The 25272-nt window shown below is 40.5% G+C and overlaps 1 protein-coding gene across 1 annotated transcript in view; it reads right to left on the bottom strand.

Moving 5' to 3' along the window:
* Window positions 1-4318: 4318 nt before the first annotated feature.
* Window positions 4319-25272, bottom strand: part of KIAA1324L (KIAA1324 like) — a 188768-nt gene continuing 167814 nt past the window's right edge. Inside the window, exons 20-22 of the mRNA XM_032644023.1 lie at window positions 21434-21612; window positions 20274-20439; window positions 4319-7414 (exon numbers count right to left, since the gene is read on the bottom strand). Of these exons, the coding sequence (XP_032499914.1) occupies window positions 7355-7414; window positions 20274-20439; window positions 21434-21612 (405 nt within the window). The 3' untranslated portion in view covers window positions 4319-7354. The remainder of the gene's footprint in view (window positions 7415-20273; window positions 20440-21433; window positions 21613-25272) is intronic.

Here is a 25272-nt window from a genome sequence, read left to right as displayed (position 1 = left end):
TCTGACAACTTAACACGAACTGGGTGGCTTAGAACAACAGAAACTGACTCTCAGTGTCATCAGGGCTGCACCCTCTTAGCTGCAGGGGAGAATCCACTCCATCCCTCTTCTAGTTTCTGGTGGCTGGCAGCTTCCTGACATCAAATCAGTCTAATCTCTACGTCCACCTTGATGTCACCTTCTCCTCTGTGTGTCTCTTATGAGGACACTTGTCATTGGATTTAGGGCCCACCGGGATAATGCAGGCTGATCTCATTTCAAGATCCTTAATGACATCTACAAAGGCCCTTTTTTGAAATGAAGTACCATTAGGATGTGTACGTGTCTTTTAAGGGGCCACTCTTCAACCCACGACAGAGAAAAAGATGATTAACACATAGTTCTTGCCTTTAAGAAGCAACAAGACTGGAAAATATGCTCATGAGGGAACTGCAACTGAGGAAGGAAGAGGAGGCTATGAGGGACCCACAGGCTAAATAACCAGGGCCTGGTTAACCAAGACTGGTACTACATTGAAAATATTCAGAAATAATGAGCAGGTGCATAAAAGCCAACAGGACTGGCCTTGAAGGAAATAAAGTGAGGAGTCCTATGTTAGAAATTCTCTTCTTCCTTCTGGATGCATTTGAATCAGCATCCTCATCAATGTGTCCAAAACTCACCAGATGCTCAAAGACGGCAATGCAAACAGTCTCTAAACTCTCACATTCAAAGAAGAACCCGGACTGGGGGGGAGTGTGTGGGGCAGACTTAGTAACAGACTCAACAGCACCAGATGGCAAAAAAGAAGTCTGTTGGCCTTCCCTGGTGGCGCAGCGGTTGGGAGTCCGCCTGCCGATGCAGGGGACACGGGTTCGTGCCCCGGTCCGGGAAGATCCCACATGCCGCGGAGCGGCTGGGCCCGTGAGCCATGGCCGCTGAGCCTGCGCGTCCGGAGCCTGTGCTCCGCAACGGGAGGGGCCGCAACAGTGAGAGGCCCGCGTACCGCAAAAAAACAAAAAAAGAAGTCTGTTGTGACAGAAACTGGCAGGACTGCTAGATAAGTGTACTCCGAATGCGTATCTACTCAATATCAAGGCAACGGCAAGGCTGATGGAGAGAAAACAAACTCAATCCACTGACGGGACGTGACAGGCTAAGGAAGGCAGAATCAGTTGGGTTGTTCAGAGACACAGCTAATGCCTAAAGTAATCAAACGGATCATGGATCTTTGTAAACAAGACAATTGGGCTGTGGGTGAATCCCGAGTGGGTGTTTCTGAGAGCTGGGTTTCCATCTATGGCCGCTCTATTTCACTCACTGCCTTTGCACTGAAAGTGCATGGACCGACAGCTCTCATCACCTTTTTCTCCCCTGCCTCGTACCGTGTTTCCTATTCAAAAGTGCATCCCCTAACGTGTGATCCCTAGAAGTAATTTTGTAAGGAACTTGCAGCATCTGTATGGAAAATAGCAGCTATAAAATCTTTTTCACATGAGGCATTTCAAACAAATAGGTTTTGGATTGATTCTTTTTTAACTCCAGTAATGGCATTTCATTCTCTCAGAATATAAAACTCACTGAGCCAATCCATCTTTGCAAACACATCCTGAATTTAAGGAACTCAAGCAGAATGCTCTATCCCACTCATAAAAAACATATCAGGACCTAATGTTATGGTTGATTATTGTTGGATTCCTGAGAGTTTACCGTTTCTAGAACACTCCGTGTCCTCTCTAGTTCAAGTATTAATAGATTCTCTTGCGCACTCGGGCTTCTCATGGTAAAATAAAAAGGTCCCATTTGCAAAGTGTGAGGCAAGCTGGTTTGCAGTCCACACAGAGGACAGATTAGGAGAGTGCCTGAAAGGAGTTAATTCAGCCAGTGTCCCTTTACAGTATGCACCCCACACTGCCCCTCAGCTCGCCCCCTCTCTATCCACGCACCCACCATGAGAGTTCTGGGTGCCAGAGCTCTTCAGCAAAGGGCTAGAAACATGGAGAAGCCAAGAAAAGTGAGGCGCCAGGAAGATGGAACATCAGTATGGATTCTAACCTTCACAGCCCTAATAAGGCCCAAACCCGTGAATAAGGCAGTTATCACTCCTGTTCTGTGACAAAAAGCTTAGATTTGCACAGTTGTCACTGGTTGGACTCATTCATTTAAGCCAAGCAATGGTAATCTGAAATCAGCCATCTGAGATAGAGGAAATATTTACTCCCCTCCAAACCAAATTTACCAATATCCACAAGCTATTTTAGACAGGGCTCTTCATCGAAGAGTCACTGTTCATAAGATGAGGAAAATTCCGGCAAATGAAAAGCCAAACTGGGACATTTCATTCAAGGCGACTGGAGGTCTGTTTCTTGAACCATCAATCACTGAAGGAATCCTATGTGTCTTTTGCAGCTCAGTCAGTCTTAAAATAGGATTTGGTAAATGTGTGTGGACTGAGGTGTGCCCAGCCTGAACACATGCAATGGACCCTCCGGGGCTGGCAGGGGACCCTGCTCCAGCGCCAGAGCTCAGGAACCTAGGCTGACACTATACGCATCAATATACACTACTTCCACATAGTTACTTGGAATAAATCTGTACGTAAGATTGAATATTATCTCCAAATCCAGTTACCTTAGCAACAAATGTTATAGAAACTACAATGAGAAAAGACTTTTAAATCAATTGTGCTGGTTGACTTTGAACCAATTCACTTGTTTTAGTTTTATCATTTCCTAATCAATATCCACAATCAAGTCCCAGAACTATAAAAGGAACTCAAAAGAGTACCTAGCTTGGTCACCTGGTGAGTGATTAAATCATCAAGGGAGGGGGATGGGTTATTTTTTTCTTGATCCTCTCTAGAGACTTGAGAAACTTTGAAGGTGTAAACTCCTAAAGGGCAAAAAATCTGTGCAAACAGATTCTTCCAAATAGTTTTGTTGGTGGGTTGTAGTGACTAAAACCAGTGGTCAACGAACCACGGCTCACAGGTCAAATCCTAGCCTAGCATCTGTTTTTATAAAACCTGTGAGCTAAGAATGCTTCTACATTTTTAAATAGTTGGGGGAAAAAATCAAAAGAAATGTAACATTTCATGACAAGTTTCCACGCACATAAAGTACATTTATTTTGAATGCAGCCACACCCATTTGTGTATTGTCTGTGGCTGCCTTCATGCTACAATGGCAGAACTGAAGAGTCGCAAGAGACCACATGACCTGCAAAGTTGAAAATATTTACTATCTGACTCCTTCCAGAAAAAGTTTGCTGGCCTCTGATCTAGACAATTGCAATAGTAACATCATTTAATATCAATTGCAATAGTAGTATCAATTAATTTTTAATTATTCGCCCCTATCTTTTATTTCCTTCATTTATGACCCTAAAATGAACTCATATGAAAATGTTAAACCAAAATAAAATCCAGCAAGTGTGTAATCTCTGGCCACTTACTGTGAAGGTGAACTCCATTTTAGCATCCAAGGAATAAGTCAGGTGTTGGGATTTTTTTCAGTTTACTCCCCTTGAGTCCTTTTCTTTAGGGTGACCTTAATTTAGGACTTGGGCATGTAAACCTGAGATGATGTTCATGGTCAGTAGAAAATAGATGTGAGGATATGTAAGTCCTCTGAAGAAGTTCTACTCTATACATCTTCACTGTCAAAAGGTAAATGTCAGCAATACACTGACTTTAAACATGCCGATACAATGAAAAAAAGTAATGGAAAGTGTCTTGACTGTGTTGAGACCTGAGTTCAACGATGAGGACCTTTGAGACAGAATCAGATCAAGGAATGGGCCAGATGAGGCAATTTATACTTTTCACCTACTAAAACATCTGATTCTTCTGTATTGAAGAAATGTAAACTGGTCCTGTCTGCACTGAAGTAGACAGCACTCTTAAGTGATAATAAAAACTCTAATGCAACTGGAAACACCCATGAACAGATAAACAAAGTGTAATTCCACCCTTCAATGGACTATTACTTGGCAATAAAAAATAACTACTGCTACCCACACCAACATGGATGAAACTCAGAATCATTATGCTGAAGAAGCCAGACATAAAAGACTACATTCCTGCCTGACTTCATTTATAAAAAGTCCAAACTAAGCTGTAATGGTTAAAAATCAAATCAGGGGTTGCCTGGAGGCTGGAGGTGAAAGGAGAAAGGAAGGCTGTAAGAAATCTTTGGGTGTGGTGAAAATGTTCTGTATGTTGATTATGGTAGTGATGTAACAGGTATATAAAACTTTCAAAACTCGTACTGCACATGTTTAATGGATGGAGTTTATTGTTTGTATATCATTCCTCAGTAAAGCTGATTAAATACCACTCATGCAGACCTAAAAATAAATAAATCAATAAAATAAACTTGCCAATAAAATCATCTTCCCACCACGACTCCCAGGAAATTTACTTTCGTTAGGAAGAGAGAAATGATCTGCATATTAGCCTCCCATTAGGAATGACCACGAGTCACAGGAAGTAGCTCTACTGACACATGTCAGATGACAGTTGACCAGGTGTGTCTTGAAGAACTAGAGTCAATCGATGACCCACCACCTGGGAACCTGGAGACCCCAAATGGTAAATGACTAGACCCAAGCAATTGTTCAACATAACCATTTAAACCACCTTTTCTCTCCTGGGGAAGAAAATGACAAAAATCTACACAAAAATACTATGAAACATTTTTAATCCTGGAAAGGACTTGATCACTGGTAACCAAAGAGGGGAAAAGTCAACAAGAATAGAATCCTATCTTTTAAATCAAGTGAACACATATCAAATTGCTCAACATTGTTAAATGGCATGATATAATTTATCCATAGAAGACATAGTCTCATTCAGTGGAAAGCTGATTTAAATGTTTTGACAGAGCGCTAAGAGATATTATAGGTAACAGCTGACTTAATGGAGTATTTAAGCCTTCAAAACTGCCTTTTAGAAAAATAACAAATAACTTCTTCTACCACTTAGAGGGGAAAGGAAATAACAACTGTCAGCTAAAAATCATAGAAACGTGATTAATTTGTTTATGCCTTTCAACATTCCACTGAGATCTGCAAAGGCAAGACATAAAATTAAAGTGAGTTCTATAGCCAGGATTGATCTGAATGTTTTCCTCACAATATTCCTTCTGCCATACTTCTTCAGTGCTTGGAATAAAATGACAACCCACTGGGATCCAAAGGAAAAAGTCAGCTCTTTCCAAAGATAGGACTGAGCTGCCAAAATCTATTTTATATCTAAAATTAGAAATAAAGTAAGTATACCCTTGAATACCAACTATATTTTCAGAGAGTTCATTAAAATTTAAGGCATTTTTGACACGTCAGAGATTTTAGTCCAGTGACAGGAGAATAAAGAAGCTACCTGGGAGCAAATCCCAATTATCTCTATGGCTTGGAACGTACAGGTTGAGCACAGCAAAGATGAAGAGAGAGGTGACAGGTGACTATGCGGAAACTTCCTGACTCTGTCCTGTCTGTATGACTTTGCCAGGGTTCCTCTAAAAGGGTGCACTTCAAGTGTATTTTCATTCTTCTGTTTAAATTTTGATCAAGATGGGGAAAGGGTCATCAGCACTGTTGGCAGGATAAAAATGAGCAATGCCAAAATCATTTCTTCGTTATAACAGAATTTAAGAAACTAAACGTGGAAGACGTTTATGTAAAGCAATGCCCTCCGTGAATTTCACAACAAACAATAAAACAACGGCAACCTCACCTATACTCTCGAATCCAACAGTAGTGATGTACACAAAACAAACATTCACTCAACAATAACAGAATGGTCCAGTGTTTTACCCACCAGTCAAATAAATTCACTTATTTATTTTTATCTCATTTGCCACAAAACTAAGGACGACCTGCTGAATCAAAAGTTACAAGTCATACCTCATTGACAGACTTGGGGCAAAACATTCAACAAACCCTGCCCCTATGCCCTGCCTCTCTCGGCCAATGACCAGGCTTTTAAAAAATCTGGATTAAAACCTATAAAGATCACTGTTTATTGGAAACAAACCAGAGCACCTTAGATTATAAATGGTCAGGAAACTCTCCTCTTTCCCACTTTTAAAACAATTAAGTTTTACACAAAATTGGTCAAATCCAGCTTCATTCAAACTTCTTTCAACCAACAGTATTTAAGTCGCACTAATACCAATGTAACCCGTCCATCATAGGAAATATCACAATTACCTGCATCATTTTTGAATAAGAGCAGCAACACTTATTTCATAACTGCTTATGGGATCTGAATACAGTTATATGCGATTTTCTAAAATTCAATCCCTGCCCTGCTAACTTAAAAAGAAAACTTTCATGGAAGTCATAATCCTTAAAGTCTTTGGCAGGAAAATAAGCATATAACCTTTGATGCTTGACATAGGGTAAATGTCCCACTGTCGTTTTCTGGAGACCATGAAATTATCCCAATACCTTTGTACAGCTGTCTGTACTTATAGACAAGCCAGCCCACTTTCTTCTCATGATTTTGCAAGTGATCTGATAAACAAGCTTTCCTACTCATTCTAAATTATACTTCAAGTATTACATAAATTGTTTCAAGCCATTTGACTTTCATAATAGTGTCAGCTTGTTTGTACCAGTGGAAAGTCAAGGCTTCTCCTTATCTTTTTTTTTTTCTTTTTTTTTTTTAAGAATCCCACTTTTAGTCAAGCCCTTCTTACCAGTTCCAACAAGGATGGAATTTCAAAGGCGATTATAAGTTAGATAACCCAAGCACATGCTGACTCTTCATTAAGAATTACTGCTTACTTAGGCTTCTGAAATCAACAAGGATACCCTATGGAAAAATGAAAAATCTATTGTCTTTCTTTGTTCACCATTTTTAATAGAAAACATGTTTTAAGGTCTGTCAGGAAAATAAATAATGGGAAAAAATAACTGTACCTTAAAAATTTTTTCAAATTGTTCCCCAAAATATAAACAAAGACATAAATGGGATCACAATGCATATGCTCACATCAGCCCTCCAAACACACTTTTTATATAGAATTCATAAAGAAGAAAAGTTACCCATTAATTATATGGCATGCATCAGCAGTGCACTCGTGGGCTTAACCTTGGTTTTGAGTTATTTGTATATACAGATAAATCTCTTCCTGAGTTGAGCTTCATCTTCAGTTGAGACTCAAAACATTTGCTTTCTTATTTTTGGCAAGACACTTGACCATGTTATAAGGCAATCTAACATTTCAACCTCCTTCCCTTTTCAGCGGCATGGCCCTCCTCTGTGACATCACCAATGTGCCGGATACGAGGACAGGCTCTAAACTATGGTCCTGTAAAACTAGAGAGCAGGTTTCTTTGTTCATTAGTCTGAAGGCTACAGCACTGTCTTTCATATATTGGGAGATCTTGAGGATTTCAGTTGAACAGATTCAAAATGGTCTTCTTTGTCCTATGGGGGAAAAAATATTAAGACAAAAATCAACTCACTAAAATTCCAATAAGATTTTAGGAGCTTACGTATCCAGAAACTAAGTTCTGAAATCATTTTAATCTACATACCTTCCACTTGTAATTAGGATTTTACATTTAAAGGAGGGTGGCAGGTATAAAACAGATAGCATGCCTACCCTGAATGATGCCTTTTTTTTTAACTTTTTATTTTATATTGGAGTAGAGTTGATTAACAGTGTTGTGTTAGTTTCAGGAGTACAGCAAAGTGATTCATTTACACATATACATGTATCTATTCTTTTTCAGACTCTTTTCTCATTGAGGTTGTTACATAATATTGAGCAGAGTTCCCTGTGCTATACAGTAGGTCCTTGTTGGTTATCCATTTTAAATATAGCAGTGCGTATATGTCAATCCCAAACAGATGTCCAGGGGATAAGACACACAATTCAAAACAGAAGCAAACACATGACTGCAACAGATACCAAAAGATGAAGCTGTGATTCTTGTGAAGAAATCACTGAGACCCATGCAAGGGGGATATTTGATCCGGGTGCTGAAATAGATGACCTATCCATGCAAATTGTAGACAGTAAACTAAATATTCTCAAGATAACACCGGGTAAATAATAAGAAAAAAGGAGAGCAGAAATAAAGATAACACCAATAAGACACAAGATCATTTGGGTCCACTGATATGTTGGAGGAAAATCTTTGGGAATCATGCCTACTAAATATATTAAAAAGAAGTCATCTAGGATAATAAATCAAAATTTTAATGCAAATATATCATTGCTGGCATTTGTTATATAATACATTCAAAATGTAGCCTGTTAAGATAAATTATTCTTCTTTAATGGGGAAAAAGAGAAATAAGAGGTGAGGTTTCTCCCAATGTTTTCATGGTTAGACAAAGCTTTCCGAAGGCTGTTGGAATGGGGTGGGGGAACTATGCTGTTGAAGAGAATAAAGATGAACAGAACTAGGATTATTTTAAAAATAAAAGAAATATGAGGCAGATCAGTCCTGGGTGCACATGGATGTGCCTCTAAAGCAGAGAAGTGAAATGAGAAAACAACAGGAAATAGATACTGAGTATCTGTCAGGAAGAATGAGATTGCTGTTGTGTCTTCTCTCATTTGAGTGGAGAAATCAGAGACTTCAGATCAATTTAAGGCCATATGGTCAGGATTACAGAAAAAAAATCACAGCATGAACACCAGCATATCCCATGTCCCTGCCTCTACCGAGACGACAAGCCCCTGAGAGAGCAGCCTTGCAGATCGCAGCGCCCGAACCCACCGGCTCTGGGAGAGCCTGCCTGAAGTCTCATGTTCACCAGCCTTAGTTTTCTAGGAATAACCATCGATAATTCAAGTATTTATTAGGCACCCATGTGTTACAGGAACAGGACTAGACTTTATGGGATACAAAACGTCTGCTCTCAAGGAGCTCACAGTGTATTACAGGAAAGAATGTTAGAGTATCAGCCATGAACTATAAGAGAAAGCTGAGCTTTCTGTGGCCCTGCCTTGAGAACATTTGATTCAACTTGTTCTTCAGCAAGGGCAGGCAGAGACCTGTTGCTTACCCTCAAGGTAATATTGCAATTAAAACACTGAAAACAGTCATGCTATTAGGGCTTCATAGGGCTTTCGTTACCATCTCCTCTGTGTTCTATGTTCACATGGGATTTTGCTCCTATGGCTGATGTGGTAGGATATATACCCACGCACGCGCGCTGACTGGGACTTCCTAACGGCAGGAGTTATATCTTGTTCACTTTTTAATTCCCGTAATATGACCCAAGGCCTAGCACATGGTTGGCTGTCAATCAGTGGCTGTGAAAATGTACTGAAACACCACCATGCAGAAGGAAAAAACCTGGATTGGAACTCAGAATACGTGGTTTCTAATTCCCATCTCACCCACTCTTGGACAAATAAGTGAACCTCTCTAGGTCTCAGTTTACTCATGCATTAAATAAAGATGCCATATAAAATGATCTTTTTAAACTCTAAATTCAAGAATCTACTCAAAATCCAACTTCTCCCAGAAGCTTCTCCTTAGCTTGTCACTACCCACCTAACTGTACTCCATTCTCTTCTGTACTCCAAGAGACCCTACTCAATACTCTTGTCATACTGGATTATCCTGTGTACGTGGGGTGTGTGTGTGCATGAATGTGTGTGTTTGATGTGCATGTGTCTTCCATCAATAAACTAGTCTCTGAGATTAACTGTGTCTAATATGACATCTCACCAAAACCCGGTGGACAGTATCCCATAAATGACTGTGACATGAACTAAAGGAAAAAAAATCAACTGAAGATATTTTTTAATTGTTAAGAAAAGTCAAGTGAAGTAAATCTATAAATGAAACCCCACAAATCCAGTGCATAAGGAAATACCAAAGAAGTATGGCCTTTAGAACATGAATAAGGATATATATAAGACAAAGTAAACCTTACTTGACACAGTAGTTAAGAAATTTATAAAGTTTTTTGCTCCATGAAATCATATGTAACATTTTCAAAAGTGGGACACACATAAAAAAATTTAAAAATAAAAAGTAAAAAAACTTTTAAAAGTGGGACACAATAAAACTTGTACAATGGCATTCATAGCAGCTTTATTCAGTCAAACACTGGAAATAGCACAAGGGTCCATCAAAAGGAGAACAGATGAACAAACGTGGCAAATCCATACAACAGAATACTCCTCCACAGGGAGCAATCTGCTATAGATAAACACAACAAGGTGGAAGAATCTCAAAAAGATTTTTCTGAGTGGAAGAAAACTTACACAAAAACTACACTCTCTGGCATTACGATTATGTGAAGTTCTGAAACAGGCCAAACTAATCCATAGTTTTAAAAGATCACCACAATAGCTTCCCTTGGGGGATGGGGATTGAGTATACACATAAGGACATGAGTTTACTTTCAGACATCAGACCATTGTTCTATATCTTCACAGGATTTAGGGTTACACAGGTATATTCATTTCTCAAATTTCATCATATCATGTATTTGTGAAATATACACTTCACTCTGTGTAAACATTTTGCCTTTAAAAAAAACTTAAAATATTGAATTCTCTCATCAATTATATGTAAACTGAAGTGTTTAGGCATCAAATGTATTGAAGTCTGAAACTCACTTTGAAACACATCAAAAAAAAGAAGATAGATCAATAAATGGATAGAGGGATGGAGAGATATGTAATAAAGAGTAAGATTTATGTGGTGGATATATGGTTGTACCACTGCACAATCCCTTCAACTTTTCTGTAATACTTCAAATTTTCATCTTAAATAATGAAAACAAAATCATTACATTGACTAAAATTGCTATTCAAAATAAAATGTGGCACACGGGGGGCTTCTCTGGTGGCGCAGTGGTTGAGAGTCCGCCTGCCGATGTAGGGGACACGGGTTCGTGCCCCAGTCCGGGAAGATCCCACGTGCCGTGGAGTGGCTGGGCCCGTGAGCCATGGCCGCTGAGCTTGTGCGTCCGGAGCCTGTGCTCCGCAAGGGGAGAGGCCACAGCAGTGAGAGGCCCGCGTACCCCCCCAAAAAAAAAAAAAAAGTGGCACACTGCACCTTCTCAGGGAAGAAAGCTCTACCCTCTCTGTTTCCTGTGACTGTTTTCAAGAATCTTTTCAAGTTTTCACTTCTCTGGCTATAACATAAAAACAGAAGAGGTACTGTAAGAGGAGGAAACACTGAATGTTTTAGGTAGTGCTCATAATGCCCACTTCTTCTTTTAGATTCAGCTCAGAGATGACTTTCCCTTAAATGCATTCCCTGGCACCTAAAGGCTCCCTTCATTGTAAGATACCACCCTCACAAATAGGGAATCAAACACATATATATGGAATCTAAGAAAAAAAAAAAAGGTCATGAAGGACCTAGGGGCAAGACGGGAATAAAGACACAGACCTACTAGAGAATGGACTTGAGGATATGGGGAGGAAGAAGGGTAAGCTGTGACAAAGCGAGAGAGTGCCACGGACATATATACACTACCAAACGTAAAAGAGATAGCTAGTGGGGAGCAGCCACATAGCACAGGGAGAGAGGGGTGGGATAGGGAGGGTGGGAGGGAGGGAGGGAGACGCAAGAGGGAAGAGATATGGGAACATATGTATATGTATAACTGATTCACTTTGTTATAAAGCAGAAACTAACACACCATTGTAAAGCAATTATACTCCAATAAAGATGTTAAAAAAAAAAAAAAAAAAATAGGGAATCACAAGATCACACCAGGTGAGAAGTCTAAGTCAACTTGTGATGGAAGATAGTTTTTCATGGGTCTCCTGCGTTTCTGCAAGTCTTATGAAAAGACACTGATAGTCCTTTATTCTAGGTGATTTTCCAAAGATGTTTCTATAACAGCCTTGGATGATATAGATAAAGTCTCCTTCTAGAATAAAGGAAACGTTTGCTTACAACCCAGAAAGCTACAGATATTGTCTTTCCCCGTGGAGCAAATGGCAGACATACGTCGGGCCCATTATAAAAGACTCATGTTCTCCAAGCGAGTTCCTCTACAATAACGTAACCCACTCTGTATACAGGCGTCATCTAGTCCACTTCATTGTGTGGGAAGTGAGGCTTGAGGAACCAATACAAATGCTGTGATTTTGGCCAATGCTAATGCTGTGAGTAATGAGCTGTGTTTTGTCTCTGACCCAGAAGACTCATTCCATCTTCCAAAGTGTCTATGAAACTATGGCGGTCTAATCTGTTGGCCAGTAAGTAGAGTGTGATTTCATTACCTTCACAGTTCGTTGTTTTGCCGATGAGAGGAGGAAGTTAATGAAGACATTTCTAGAAGAGAGCTTCACACTCTGGTTAACAAGATTTAAGGAAAGTCCCTGAGAATTGGGAACAGACATGCTGACCACACTGTATGGCAAACAAGGCAATAAAACAGTCCTCTGTTTTCTTGCCTGGAAATGAAGAGGAACTGGGGAGCTGGTTGTGGGCTGAGTACTGGGAAGTGGGTTCAAAGAGTTCACAGTTCAACTGACTGGATGGTGTTAATTCTCCTCTGGCAGGAGGACAGCCTCCCAGTCAGGCTCAGGTGTGCCTCACAGGAGCAACTAGCACTAAAAATCATCCCAACAGGAAAAGAAGGTTTCACCCGCTTTCAAACAACAGTTCCAGAAACATGCACCTACGATAAGTGTTAGAGAGAAAATGGAAACCACTTACGGGGAGAAACCAGGTGAAGTGCTAGAATGTTGGCTGGTTCACTTTGGAGACGATGTGGCAGGACTCAGTGATCGTTGAGAATGGAAACAGGGCTTCCCTGGTGGCGCAGGGGTTGAGAGTCCGCCTGCCGATGCAGGGGACGCGGGTTCGTGCCCTGGTCCGGGAAGATCCCACATGCCGCAGAGCGGCTGGGCCCGTGAGCCATGGCCGCTGAGCCTGCGCATCCGGAGCCTGTGCTCCGCAATGGGAGAGGCCCCAACAGTGAGAGGCCTGTGTACCGCAAAAAAAAAAAAAAGAATGAAAACAGAGGGGCCATCCTAGGGCTCAATGCTGCTGGCACTCTATCCTGCCAACTTCAGATCCACCCAAAAATGCAGTAAAAGGTCTCAGAGGTTTTGCAGCAGGTCCTCACCACAGTTACAGAGCCATGGCTTCCTCTGGGGGCTCTTTCTGAGATGAATTCCCCTAGGAAAACTTAGTGAGGCAGTAACTACTGCTGGGGCTCTTGCTGCCCCAGATTGGGTTTATAAGGCGGAAGAGGGTCACTAGAGAATGAGAAACTGACCCCAAAACATCTAGATAAGTTAGTAATGGTCAGGCTCACCTGGGAAATGTCCCTTATCCTTTTTTTTTTTTTTTTTTTTTTTTTTTTGCTGTACGCGGGCCTCTCACTGTTGTGGCCTCTCCCGTTGCAGAGCACAGGCTCCAGACGCGCAGGCTCAGCCACTTTGAGGCATGTGGGATCTTCCCGGACCGGGGCACGAACCCGTGTCCCCTGCATCGGCAGGCAGACTCTCAAACACTGTGCCACCAGGGAAGCCCCTGTCCCTTATCCTTTACATTTAAACCAGGAATTAACTTAAATATGACAATGGAGCAAGAAACGAGGTGAATTCCCTTTTAAAAAGACTCCAGTATGTGAGTCAAGCCCAAATCAACAAAAGAACGTAAGACCTGCAGCCTTCAGCACAGTCAATCTGGCTGTGACTTCTGAGTCAAAAGGTCCCCAAAGGTGGAATAGATGATGTCAGGAATGATGCCCTCGCCGTTCAACACAGAACTTTGAATGGACCCAAAACACTGGCAGTTTGGTTGGCTTGTGAGCAGCTGCTGGAAAACAACAGCAAATGCAAAGCCCTGCTGCTGTCACAGAGACTCCCCTTCCCTCTTCATCTTTAACCCTTCCTTCCCCAACGATGCTGACTTTGCTGCCTTAAGGAAAAAGATGATTAGGGGTAGGACCAAGTTTTCCTGTCACCAAGAGTGACTGCAGACCATACACACCCATCTGAGACTGCAAGGGAGCCCGGGGAAGGGGAGGGACTCAAACATTTCTGACTCTGCTTGTTGCAGGCACCGAAGTCATCATCCTACCTGAACGTGTGAGAGGAAAAGGGCCTGAAAATTCAACTAATGGGGTTCAAGCTAGGTTCACAGTGGGGGAGGGAAAATAATGTGACCTAGTGTGAAGGGTTCTGCGTCCCCATTCAAGGTGCTGTTGCTGCGTTACATCTGAATCTACAGTAGGAATTGCTGGTATGTGCTTGTTCTTCCTTATCTCATAGGCAGCAGAGGACAATCCCCTGGTCAAGAGCAGCCACATGAAGAGAAGGGCTACTCGGATACTTACCCCAAGCGTTGCCAACTCGTCTGCCATGTGCAACAAATGTGTGAGTCAGAATGGCACACGAGCTCCTCTACCTTCTGGTGCCTAAAGGTGTCACTATAAATGATGTCCTGTTGGTGTCAAGTCAGACGTCTCAGTCTCAACAGCCTTGCCTGTGTTATCAGACCTGCCAGCAGAGACGGCTGATAAACCCTCACAAAATTCAGGGAGCTGCCAACTAAGTAAAGATTCTTGAGACTAGGTGGGCAGATGTGCAATGCTTTATCTTCCAGTCGAGAAAAAACAGCCCAGCGCCTTACTGCACTCTGCTGTTGGACACAGTATGGTATCACGTGAGTAGTCTACTTGCTCTGTCATATCAGCTAATCCACAAAATAGTATCTTTTGAGTTAGGCCCAAGCCAACAGGCTGTATTATCAACTGCCCAGCAAGGTGAGTAACGCTCTCTACCTTGTGGCCTCACAGCCCTAATGACCACTTTATGATACAATTCTTTGCGATGAATGATTTTGTCCATTGGAGACCGTGGCAGTGGGAAGCTGCCTTCCCCCGGAGGCATCCTTTGGGGTTTTAGACTCATCACCTTGATGTGGCCACCATGTACATAAAAGCCCTTTTGAAAAAGCAGCTATTAGCTTGTTACTGAGCTCTTGTCAAAACTGAATGCCATTACCACACACACTTTGGGACTCTACAGCCTGACAGTCCCACTCTTGATAGGTCAACAAGGTGGGAAGCACCCAATCAGTCTCACTTGTCAAATATGAATGGTATATTCAAGAATACAACTGGTCTGACCCAGCAACATCTCAGCCTCACATGCAAATATGGCAGCAGACTCTTTGAGAGAAAGGTTATCCCCTGGCTCCTCTGCCCCAAATGAAGCCACTGGCTCTGTGGGGTCCTGGGTTCACCGAAGTTCTACTTCATGCCTGGGCCTGGTTCACTGATGTTTCGGTTGAGCTGAAACCCAATGGTGTCTGTCACCTGCTGCAGCTGTCCAATCTCAGCACAAGTATGCATAACTGAAAACCAACAAGATTGCGTGGCTCAGTGGCCAGAACCCAAAGCCCTTCTCACAGCTGTGGCCAATACTTCTTCTGATAAACCTTGTCATATTTCTACTTACTCTTGAGCTATTGCCAAGATTTAATAGCCATTGTCAACAAACTATTTGGTCTGCTATTTGGAAAACCCCTTACTCTTCACCTCTCTTTGGGGCAACAAATCTGGAAACAAATCTTAGCTGTTGATCAAATCATCTGGGTCACTTAGGTAGATGCCCATCCTCTGAAAAGACCAAACAGAGTTAAGCACCTTAGAGAGACCTGCACCAGACAGACTGCCACAAACCCTACACAGCATTTGAATCCTGTCCAGCATGGCAATAAATCTGCCTTCACAGACTGAGCTCAAAGTGAAGGACTCTATTTTCCTGACGCAGAGGTTACCACAGCATGCAAGACTTGGGAGTCATACCAAGAGCTGACCAATATTTCCCTAACAATTGATTAAATCAGACCTTTGATCACCTCTCGGGGCTATCGGTGGTGCCTCATCACTGCTGACACCCATTCGGGTCACGGTGTTGCTGTTCCAGAGTGACTGGCCAACTCCAGTGACACCACCGTGGCCCTTGCAAAACATCTGTTTAATGTTTATGGTTTTATGGACCATTTGCAGCCTAACAGTGGTGTCCCTTTTTTTTTTTTTTTTTAATCACAAAAGCTACCAGAAAAATGGACTGGGAGTAGAGGTACTCAGTGGACCTTCCACACTTCCTACCATTGAAAGGGATCATTGATCATCGGAATAGCCTTCTCAAAAACTGACTCAAAAAGATTTCTGCCTCTATCTCCCTCATCCCCTCCTGGTCCACACATCTTAGTAAGGCAGTTCAGTTACTAAATATGGCTATTTCCAGAAAGGGATTAAGAGATTATCTCCTCTTGGCTGCTTCATGGATAATTTTTAGTAAAAATATATAATAAGTAAGAATATATCAATACAACCTACATAAGATTATATACCCATATGAAAACCCAGGATTCTGCCCCGACCACTACTGGCATGACGGGTCCTTATTTAACCCAACAGCAACCCCCAGGACGTCTGGTGGTAGCCCTGCCAGAAGGGAGCCTAGAAGATTCAAATATAATTCCGGTTTAGCCACCTGTACTGTTTTGTTGGATTGTCATGATCCTAGATCAAAAGCATAATAATTACTTGGTTGACTACACAGCTCATCAAGACCTCGTACCATCCCACATGGGCAAAGGTAGAAAACACACTAGGTCGTCACACGCATTTTTAAAAGCCCTTGACCTTCTTGCACCTGAAGGTTTGGCAGCACAGAACTCCAGTAGGGGATGAGTAGAAATAAGGCGGAGCTTTAGCTACGGAAATGGGACAAACTGATTTGTACCAGTGGAAGATCAACAGTGCAGTCTGATAGTAAGGCACCTAGGAAGGAGGTACCTTAGGCCCTGAGAGGGGCAAAGGACGAAGGGATACTAATGATTATTTGTTTTTCAAAGCCACCCTGTCACCTTCCTATGAAGGAAAACACCTTAGTGTTCCTCTCTCAAACTGTTGCAAGTGCCTTAAATTTAACTGACTACTGGGTCTACCAAATCCACCAGATGCTCAAACCACAATCTGGTTGCCATTCCCCTTAGGCTTACTGAAAATTCTATCAGAAACAGCAGGGATGATGCCAGCTTCTGCCCCCAAATAACAACGATCAACATGTCCATTCCCACTGCCATCACTCAATCGTTCCATGGAGTGGACAAATACCACCCAGTCTGCGGCATGGACAAACAGGAAAAGCTGGACAAACTGCCCTCAAGCAGTCTCTCCAAAGACAAAGAAGAGACACAATTGTTTGACATGAATCGGGAACGCTAAGGTTTACAAGCCAGCAAGGAGGTCACAGGCACCATCGACCAGCGCAGCCTAACTAAATAGGTCCCACTTGGTGTCCCTAACAACTGTAAATAATACTTTCCTTCCAGAGGCCCCATGTGTACCTCTAGGTCTGTACTTTTTGCATAGAACCAGATGTTAACTTCTCTCCTAAAAACAGCACGGCTTGTACTTGTATTCTAGGAGTGGTCATAATTCAACTGTTTATGAAAACATCCTCGATAGATCATTTAGCCCTTAGACAACTGCAAGGCTCTTTTCAGTATCAGGCTACCCTTGGTTACTCAGAAGGGGTTCCTGGAGGGATAACTGACTTGTTATTCACACTCACCCCATGGGTAGTTATTCAATTAGCAAAGATGGAACGTAAAAAAGAATGAAATAATGCCACTTGTAGCAACATGGATGGAAATAAAGATTACATTACTAAGTGAAGTCAGTCATAAAGAAAAAGACAAATACCATATGATATCACTTATGTGGAATTTAAAATATGACACAAATGAACTTATCTACGAAACAGAAACAGACTCACAGACAGAGAGAACAGACTTGTGGTTACCAAGGGGGAGGGGGAGGGGGGAGGGACAGATTGGGAATTTGAGATTAGGAGATGCAAACTATTACACTGATATATAGGGTGAATAAACAACAAGGTCCTACTGTATAGCACAGGGAACTATATTCAATATTCTGTGATAAACCACAACGGAAAAGAATATAAAAAAGAATACATATATGTATAACTGAATCACTTTGCTGTACACAGAAATTAACACAACATTGTAAATCAATTATACTTCAATAAATTTTTTTAAAAGAAAGAAAAGGCAGTACAAAATTTGTTTCTGACTCTAACTGAAGTAAGCCATGATACCACTTCAGCCTTTGAAGGCATTAAGGTCAACATCAACCCACTGTCCATACATTGTTATGGACAATATAACTGCCTTATACTTCCTCCCTGAGGGCCAAGACACGATCTGTACAGTCACTAAAATTCTTTGTGCCTGGACTGTCTTGTTGGATTGCCGTCTTCCTAGACCAAAAGGATAACGACCACCTGGTGGAGGACACTGCTCACCAAGTTCCCCTACCATGGCCCAGGTAGACAAAAGTGGGAGATGTATAGGGTCTTTGTAAATTTTTGAAAATGTCCTTAACCCTCTTCCATCTGAATCTTACGGAGGAAAGGTCTCAGTGCCAGTGGAAAGGTCTCAGCCTGAGTGGAAAGGTTGATTCAGGGACCTAAAAAGAAAGCCACCTCTTTCTAAGGTGGACCCTGATGACTTACGGCATTTGTTTGGTTAGTTGAGTCTGGAACCCTGGTATGATCCAGGTTAATAATACAGGTTGGCCTCGTCTTGCTGTTTGGTGTCTTGTTGGGAGTAGCTCTATTTTTTAAGTGCTATAGGAAGCAAACTGACCAGATTAGATTCCAGCCTCAGCCAGTCAGATTAATCAGAGTGAACAGTGGAATGGTGTACTAACGGGAAAGTTGCCGGAAGCCAAGATAGTGCAGGAAGGAGGTTTGGATCTGTTGGGAGACAACTCCCCAATGGTTCTCTTGCATTTCTGCCTATCTTATGAGTGAGACACTGACTTCCCTTTTTTCCAGACTACCTTTTCAAAGGACTTTGTATAGAAAGCAACCTTTGAAAATAAAGATATTGTGTCCTTCCACAGCAAAGGGCGGGCTTGCTTACATTCTTAAAAATAGTTATTTCCCTCTTGAGCAATGAACACGCATGCTACCTGTCCAGTACAATAACAACACTATCTCCCTTTGGAACAAAGGACAGAGATGCTTTCTGCCCTTTCTAGAAGATTCAGGTTCTCAAAGCTTAAGGTTCCTCTCCTATAAGGCAGACCACTGTGTGTACAAGCGTCATCTGCAGGACGTGGGGCTCTGCAACTCGTATAAATGCTGATGTTTTGGCTGGTGCTTCTGCTGTGAGTGTTAAACTGTCCTTTGTCTCTGATCAGAAGTCCCATGTCTTCTAAAGTATCCATGAAACCATGGAAGGCTCAGAATCTCAGCTCTTGACAATCTCTGTACGTTCACTGTCCCACAGCAATAGTATCCTCCCTAAACTACCATATTAAGAAAAATCATTAGTATAAGGGGAATAGGGCTTATTTGTTTTATTTTTAAATGATCCCCTATGATATAGTTATGTGCCTAAATTAGGAAACGATTACTAAGACACTCTCAATAAATGCAATCTTTCACCACATGTCCTTCCTGCTGAAAATCCTTTGAAATGGGTTTTCTTTCTGGTTTCATTCTGTCTTTATTCCTGCGTGGGTAAACTGGTAATGTTTCATCTTTTAAGTCAATGGTGAAGAATGTCAATAAAATGTGTCTACAAATAATACTTAGGGCTTCATGCTATCTGTTTGGATACAGTAATCATTTCAAAGCCGACAAATGTGATGGCATCTGATAAGTAATATCTCAACATTTTATATAACTTTTATCTCCTCTGTATGAAAAAAATCTTGTTATAAAATAAAAAATATAAATAAATGAGATCTTTTATTTATCTAAAATTTTTGTTTTTTAATACTATAATACATAATCTTTGTGCAAACTCAAATATTATAAAACTGCATTACTTCAAAGACTAAAGACACCCATTTATTCAAAATTCTCACAAAGCAGCTATCATTAGTAGTTTCCTATTCAAATACTAGTATAAATGTATATTTAACAGAAATGCAATAGTCTATACGTTGTTTTCGCTTCATTTACCCTGGACCCACTGACATATCAGTACACATAGACATCTCAATCTTTAACATCTGCAGAGGTGCACAGCATCCCACTACTTTGATATACAGAAATTTCTTATCTAAGTCCTTACTGATGGTGTTTAAGGTTGTTTCTACCTGGTTAGCCAACAAAAACAATGCTGCAGTGATTATTCTTGTATTTACTACAGCCTTCTGTACTTCTAAGAGTATTTCTACTGGATAAATACCCACCCTGAATGACACGGTTTGCACTACTGTTAGGTTAATATGGCCCCTTTATTTATAAATACACAGAAACACCAGGTTAAAATTCTGCTCTCACCTTTGTTGCCAAGGATTTGAGTTTTCCCAGTAGCGACTGTTTATTGGAATATACAACTTCCTCTTCATTATCTTCTCCTTCCATGATAGCACAGCTGTCTGCAGCTGGGAGTTCACACTCTTTTGAGTTTGTCGTCATTACTAATTTGGAATACTTGTACTCCAGTCTAAGTAGCGGCAAATAAATAAATAGATAAAGTGGCTGTTTAATATAAATTAATACTTCTTTGGGGTGGTCATACACCAGCTAATTAAATCGTCGTGGAGTACAGCTGCTCCACCAACATATTCCCTTCACCCATATCCATAACACTATGTGTTCTCATTAATCTACCGTCTACACACCAATCGTTTCCAGAATGTCAGAGAATCAGTGCAATGCAGTTAACACTATCATACTTATTTTACAGTGATTCAAGCGTCCAATTATGAAAACCCTTTGAAAAACAAAGAGAAGATTAGAGGTCTGAACGCATTTTTTTCATTTATAAATATTTGGGAACTAATTTACTATGCAGTTTTCCGAAGTTTAGTTCGTAGGGTGAGAATATTACATAGGCAAGTGATTTGGTCTTTACTATTTCTATCACTCATTCCTTTCTACTCCCCACCCCACATATTACAACTGTGCCTAGATAATACAGTAGAGAGCTTTCACAGCCCAACTGACATGTAAATCATTTTAAAAGAGCCAAATCATATAATGTATCAATATACAATTGGAAGTTACACTCAATACTCAACTCCAGATTCTGAAAGTCCTGGAGTATACACTTAGTCTGTTTCTTTGCAAATATCTGCCCACAAGAAATTGAAAGAGAAAAGATGAGGCAAGAAGGCAGCATGATGTCATGAAAAGAAAAACAGACAGAGAAAATCTGCCTTCCTTTCTGAGCTCTGCTCCCATCTACCTGAGTAGCCAGGATCCTCTGTTCCTTGTTTTATAAAAACAACGGATCTAATTCAATTACCTCTAATGTTCTCTGATCTCTGTTATCAGAACAACAGTCATTTCCATTTGCTTTCTTAAAGGCCTTTCCTATAACTCCTTCACTACGAGAAATTTCTTGTGTCTCTGAGAGAAACTGTTGGATATAATGATTAACTCTAAAATATTCACAACAAAAGAGATTTCTCAGTTCTTATACAGAGGTTACTTACTTCTGATTCTTTTTCCAGAAGTAGCAAGTTAGAGCCACCAGCAAAACAGCTGTAAAAGCTCCCACACCTGCTCCCACTTTTAGCCAAAAGTCAACTGTTTCGCAGGTTGACAACTTTTTCTCAGGCAAAGAAATGCCTTTAATGCACCACTTAGGTTCATTCCACACGTATAAGGTTTCCTTTGAAAAAATGACATAAGAAATGAGATTTAGAAGGCGAAGGGTTTTGCTAACTGTTATTCACAGTAGGCAGAGAGGATTATTCGGCTTTCATCTAACCGAAGCTCCAAAAAGAGAGGAAAGGGATACAGAAGAGACAGAATAAGGCAATGATGAATGAAAATGTAACAAGACCATGAATTGTCAGATCAGAAGGCTTGCTTCATGCTGAGGAGGTTGAATAAAAATGACTCCATCTGGATATATCATTTGAGCTATTTTCTTCAAATTTCTGATGAGTCCTGACTTCTTAAATCATGTTTTTAAATGAAAGCTTAGATTGTTTCATATAACTGACTGGAACGGGTTTCACCCACTCATCACGTAGGTCCATTTCCCCAAAAAGCCTCTCCGCTGAGTGGAAGAGCAGACCCCGGACCCAGGACATGTAAATGCAGCATGACCGGCAGGCTTTGGTGTGGGGCAGGCACACAGACCGCACGCCCCGCTTCCCCTGGCCAAAATAAGGAGGGTGTTATTCTGGGTCATCACTACCCACATGAGGGACTTACTCTCGTCCTCCCAAAGCAGATGACTCAATTTTGTTAGGGCAATGTTCTCAAACTGCTCCCTGCAGTCAACTAGTAAATAGTAAAATCAATATACTGGGTCTCAACCAGCAATTTTTTTTTAAATAAACAAATAAGACAGATTAGAAACAAAAATCAGAGTATAGTGCACGGTTCCTTATGTATTTCAACATACACAAGGACAGGTAGCAATCTGCGCGATGATTATATCCAGTGACATTAAATGACACAAGGCATTACATTTTCTGCTCACTGTGCCTCCCGAAATTTTCCGGTGAATGACAGTCATTTATCAACACCCTAACAGAAGCCTAACACCATAATGTTTAATGTCACACACATGCACACACTTTTACAGTTGGTCCTGAAGTGAACAGTGTACAGGAGATTCCCATTTACTCCGAGGAAGAATTTCAACCAAGTTTTGGATAAGAACTTTTTAGAGAGGACATTAGTGATTGAAAAAAATTTTAGTGTAACGTTTTCATGAAACTTAGTGTGAATAAATTATTTTTTAAATGGCTCACATGATTTTTATAAGAAAGGTGAGGAATGAGGACATCTGAAGGGCATTCCAACAAGAAACTAGACTATGAAAGGGTTTATGTGGTTGTATCACATACGCCACACCCGATGCAAATGGCAAGCTGTAATGCCCAAGGAAAAACAAACCATTAAAACTTCATCATTAAAAAGATACATACTTATAAACCCAGAATTTTCTAATTTCCATAAGCTCCTCAAATTGTTAAAGAAAAAAATAAATCAAGCTGTTGGCAGAATTTCTCAGTCATTCTATAACTTAGCCATTCTATGAATTTCTTAGTCGTTCTATTAATTAGGAAGCTTTATCCCTTCATTAGGCCATGGCTTTAGCCAACAAGAAAATGGCTGACACCGCAGCTGAAAACTTTATTCTTCCAGCATGTAGGGATATTTTGCGAACAGGGTGAGATCAATTTGTTGATAAATTTTAAAACTTACCTCTCAGTGATAACACAGTATCTCTTCAAATCGCTACTACTGTATAACATTTAGAAGTAATGCTTAGTACGTACTTAGAACCTGGTATAGATTTTTGAGATCCATTTTGATAAGAGCTTTTATCACAAGTCATGTAGCTCTTTTAGTGTATACCAGCTGTATGTGGAGGACTTGTAGGGTGTAAATTTAACTTCACGTGCTTCTGGATTATATGTCTTTACAGAATTGGAAAAGCAGACTCTCAGTCAATATAAAGTGCAAAACTGTAAAGAATGAAGCAGGCAATGGGATGGAAGTGCAGAATTATTAAAGCAATTAAAAGATACTCTTCACAATATTTTGCAATCATTGTTTTTTCCTATCTTGAGGCTTTGGCATCCAAAGAAATCCACCCTTGTTCACTGACATACTGGAAAATGCAGTGAAAGTTGTCATTCATATTGAAAGCTCACCAAAGAGCAGACTTTTCGAAATACATTATTCAGAGATTGGAGATGAACATACCCACTTACTGCATCAAACCCATTTGTTCGTTCTTGCAATGGAATACCCTAAGGAAGGACATTTCATATTGTACTAGTTGAAGCTCGATCTCATTTGGCAAATATTTTCAAAATTGACATCTAAGTATTAACAGAAGGGCATATTTAACTGATTTTGGTATTTCTCAAAGTAGATTTGGAACTATGGGTGGGGTATGGGGGGAATTACATACCTCAACATGTCAAACACAACAAAGTGTTCCAAAAGGTATTATTCTTAAGGCAAAAACAGACATTTAAAAAGCATCACCTCGCAACTAACTGTTCCTAACATTCTTATAAGATGTTGAACTGAGGTTTTTCAATGAAGACAGTTTGAATGAGATAAAACTAGAGAAATTGTTGCCACCCCACTGTCTTAAACTTTTAATCACTACCTTCCAGAAGAGAAGTATTAACGAACGTTTGGATAGAAGGTCATTTAGCTTTTCAAAACTCCTGAGTTAAACTTGGTGGCCAAAGAAGGGAATGCACCTTTTATTTTTGATTTACTCTTTAAAAAAAAGGATTATAAGATAGTAAGTTTAGCATAATTTTAGAGAAAAGATAAAGATTAATTTCCACCGTAAAGCATAAAAAAATGTATCAGTATTATTAGGAGGATTAAAAGGAAACCATTTTTTTTGTGAGGCTGGAATTTTTATCCTTGACCCACTTAAAACTGTTGAAAAGAACCTGGCTCAACCGTGCCCTCGATGTGTGAGTAGCGTTGTACCTGTGGGCTCTGAGCCAGAATGAGCTATCTACAGGTAAGCACACTTAACTGAATTAAACATTTCCTAATTTTCTGATTAGTTTGTCTATTTGGAGACTTCTCTGTTTTGTATTAAAGTATTAATAAAAACATTTTATATTGTTATGCCTATACTTTATCATAAAATATGAAAATAAGTATTGTTCCATAAAACAATTTTATTTTTAGGCATATCTCTATGTGTCTGAGTTTGTGTTTGTGTACTAGGCTTCATGTACAATGTCTTTCCTACTACAGGTTCACTGTCATTCAAGTATGAAAAATACCAATGTAGAGAATAGTTCTCAATGTTTTTTTTTTTATTCTTAAAGGTGGACACTACTGCTTCCAAATACGCTGAATGTATGGCTTTGGGTGGGGACATTCAGATTTTTTTCTCCCTCTTCAACCCTCCAACCTGCCAACTACTAGCTCCTTAAGACTTTCCTGGAAAGAACAGCTCCCTTGTTCGGTCCCCTTACCCAGTGAGCACCCTCGCATCATTCCATGCTGACCCGAAAGTCAGTCCTATCCCGTCTACCTTCTAGATCTCAGAAATCCCATTGGAATCTCTGATCCTCTGATGCCCATTCTCCAGTAGGGTCCCCACCACTGGTACTGATTTATCCTCTCATCTGTGCTTCTTCAATGTCATTTCAATGGAATCTGGAGAGAGTGAAGTGGTAAGTCATCTTCAAAGAGGTAAAGCTTGGGTTTTTCTATGGTACTAGTCAAAGCTGGTGCAGGGAAGTGGGTGCTCTCAAACACTATTAGTAGAAAAGCAAATTGATGCAACCAAAGCAATTTAGTAACACATATCAAAAACCTTAAA

The sequence above is a fragment of the Phocoena sinus genome, chromosome 9, assembly GCF_008692025.1.
Source record: "Phocoena sinus isolate mPhoSin1 chromosome 9, mPhoSin1.pri, whole genome shotgun sequence".
In the NCBI taxonomy this organism is placed as follows: domain Eukaryota; kingdom Metazoa; phylum Chordata; class Mammalia; order Artiodactyla; family Phocoenidae; genus Phocoena; species Phocoena sinus.
Note: the sequence above shows the minus strand (reverse complement) of the source record. Positions and strands in the feature narration are given on the sequence as shown.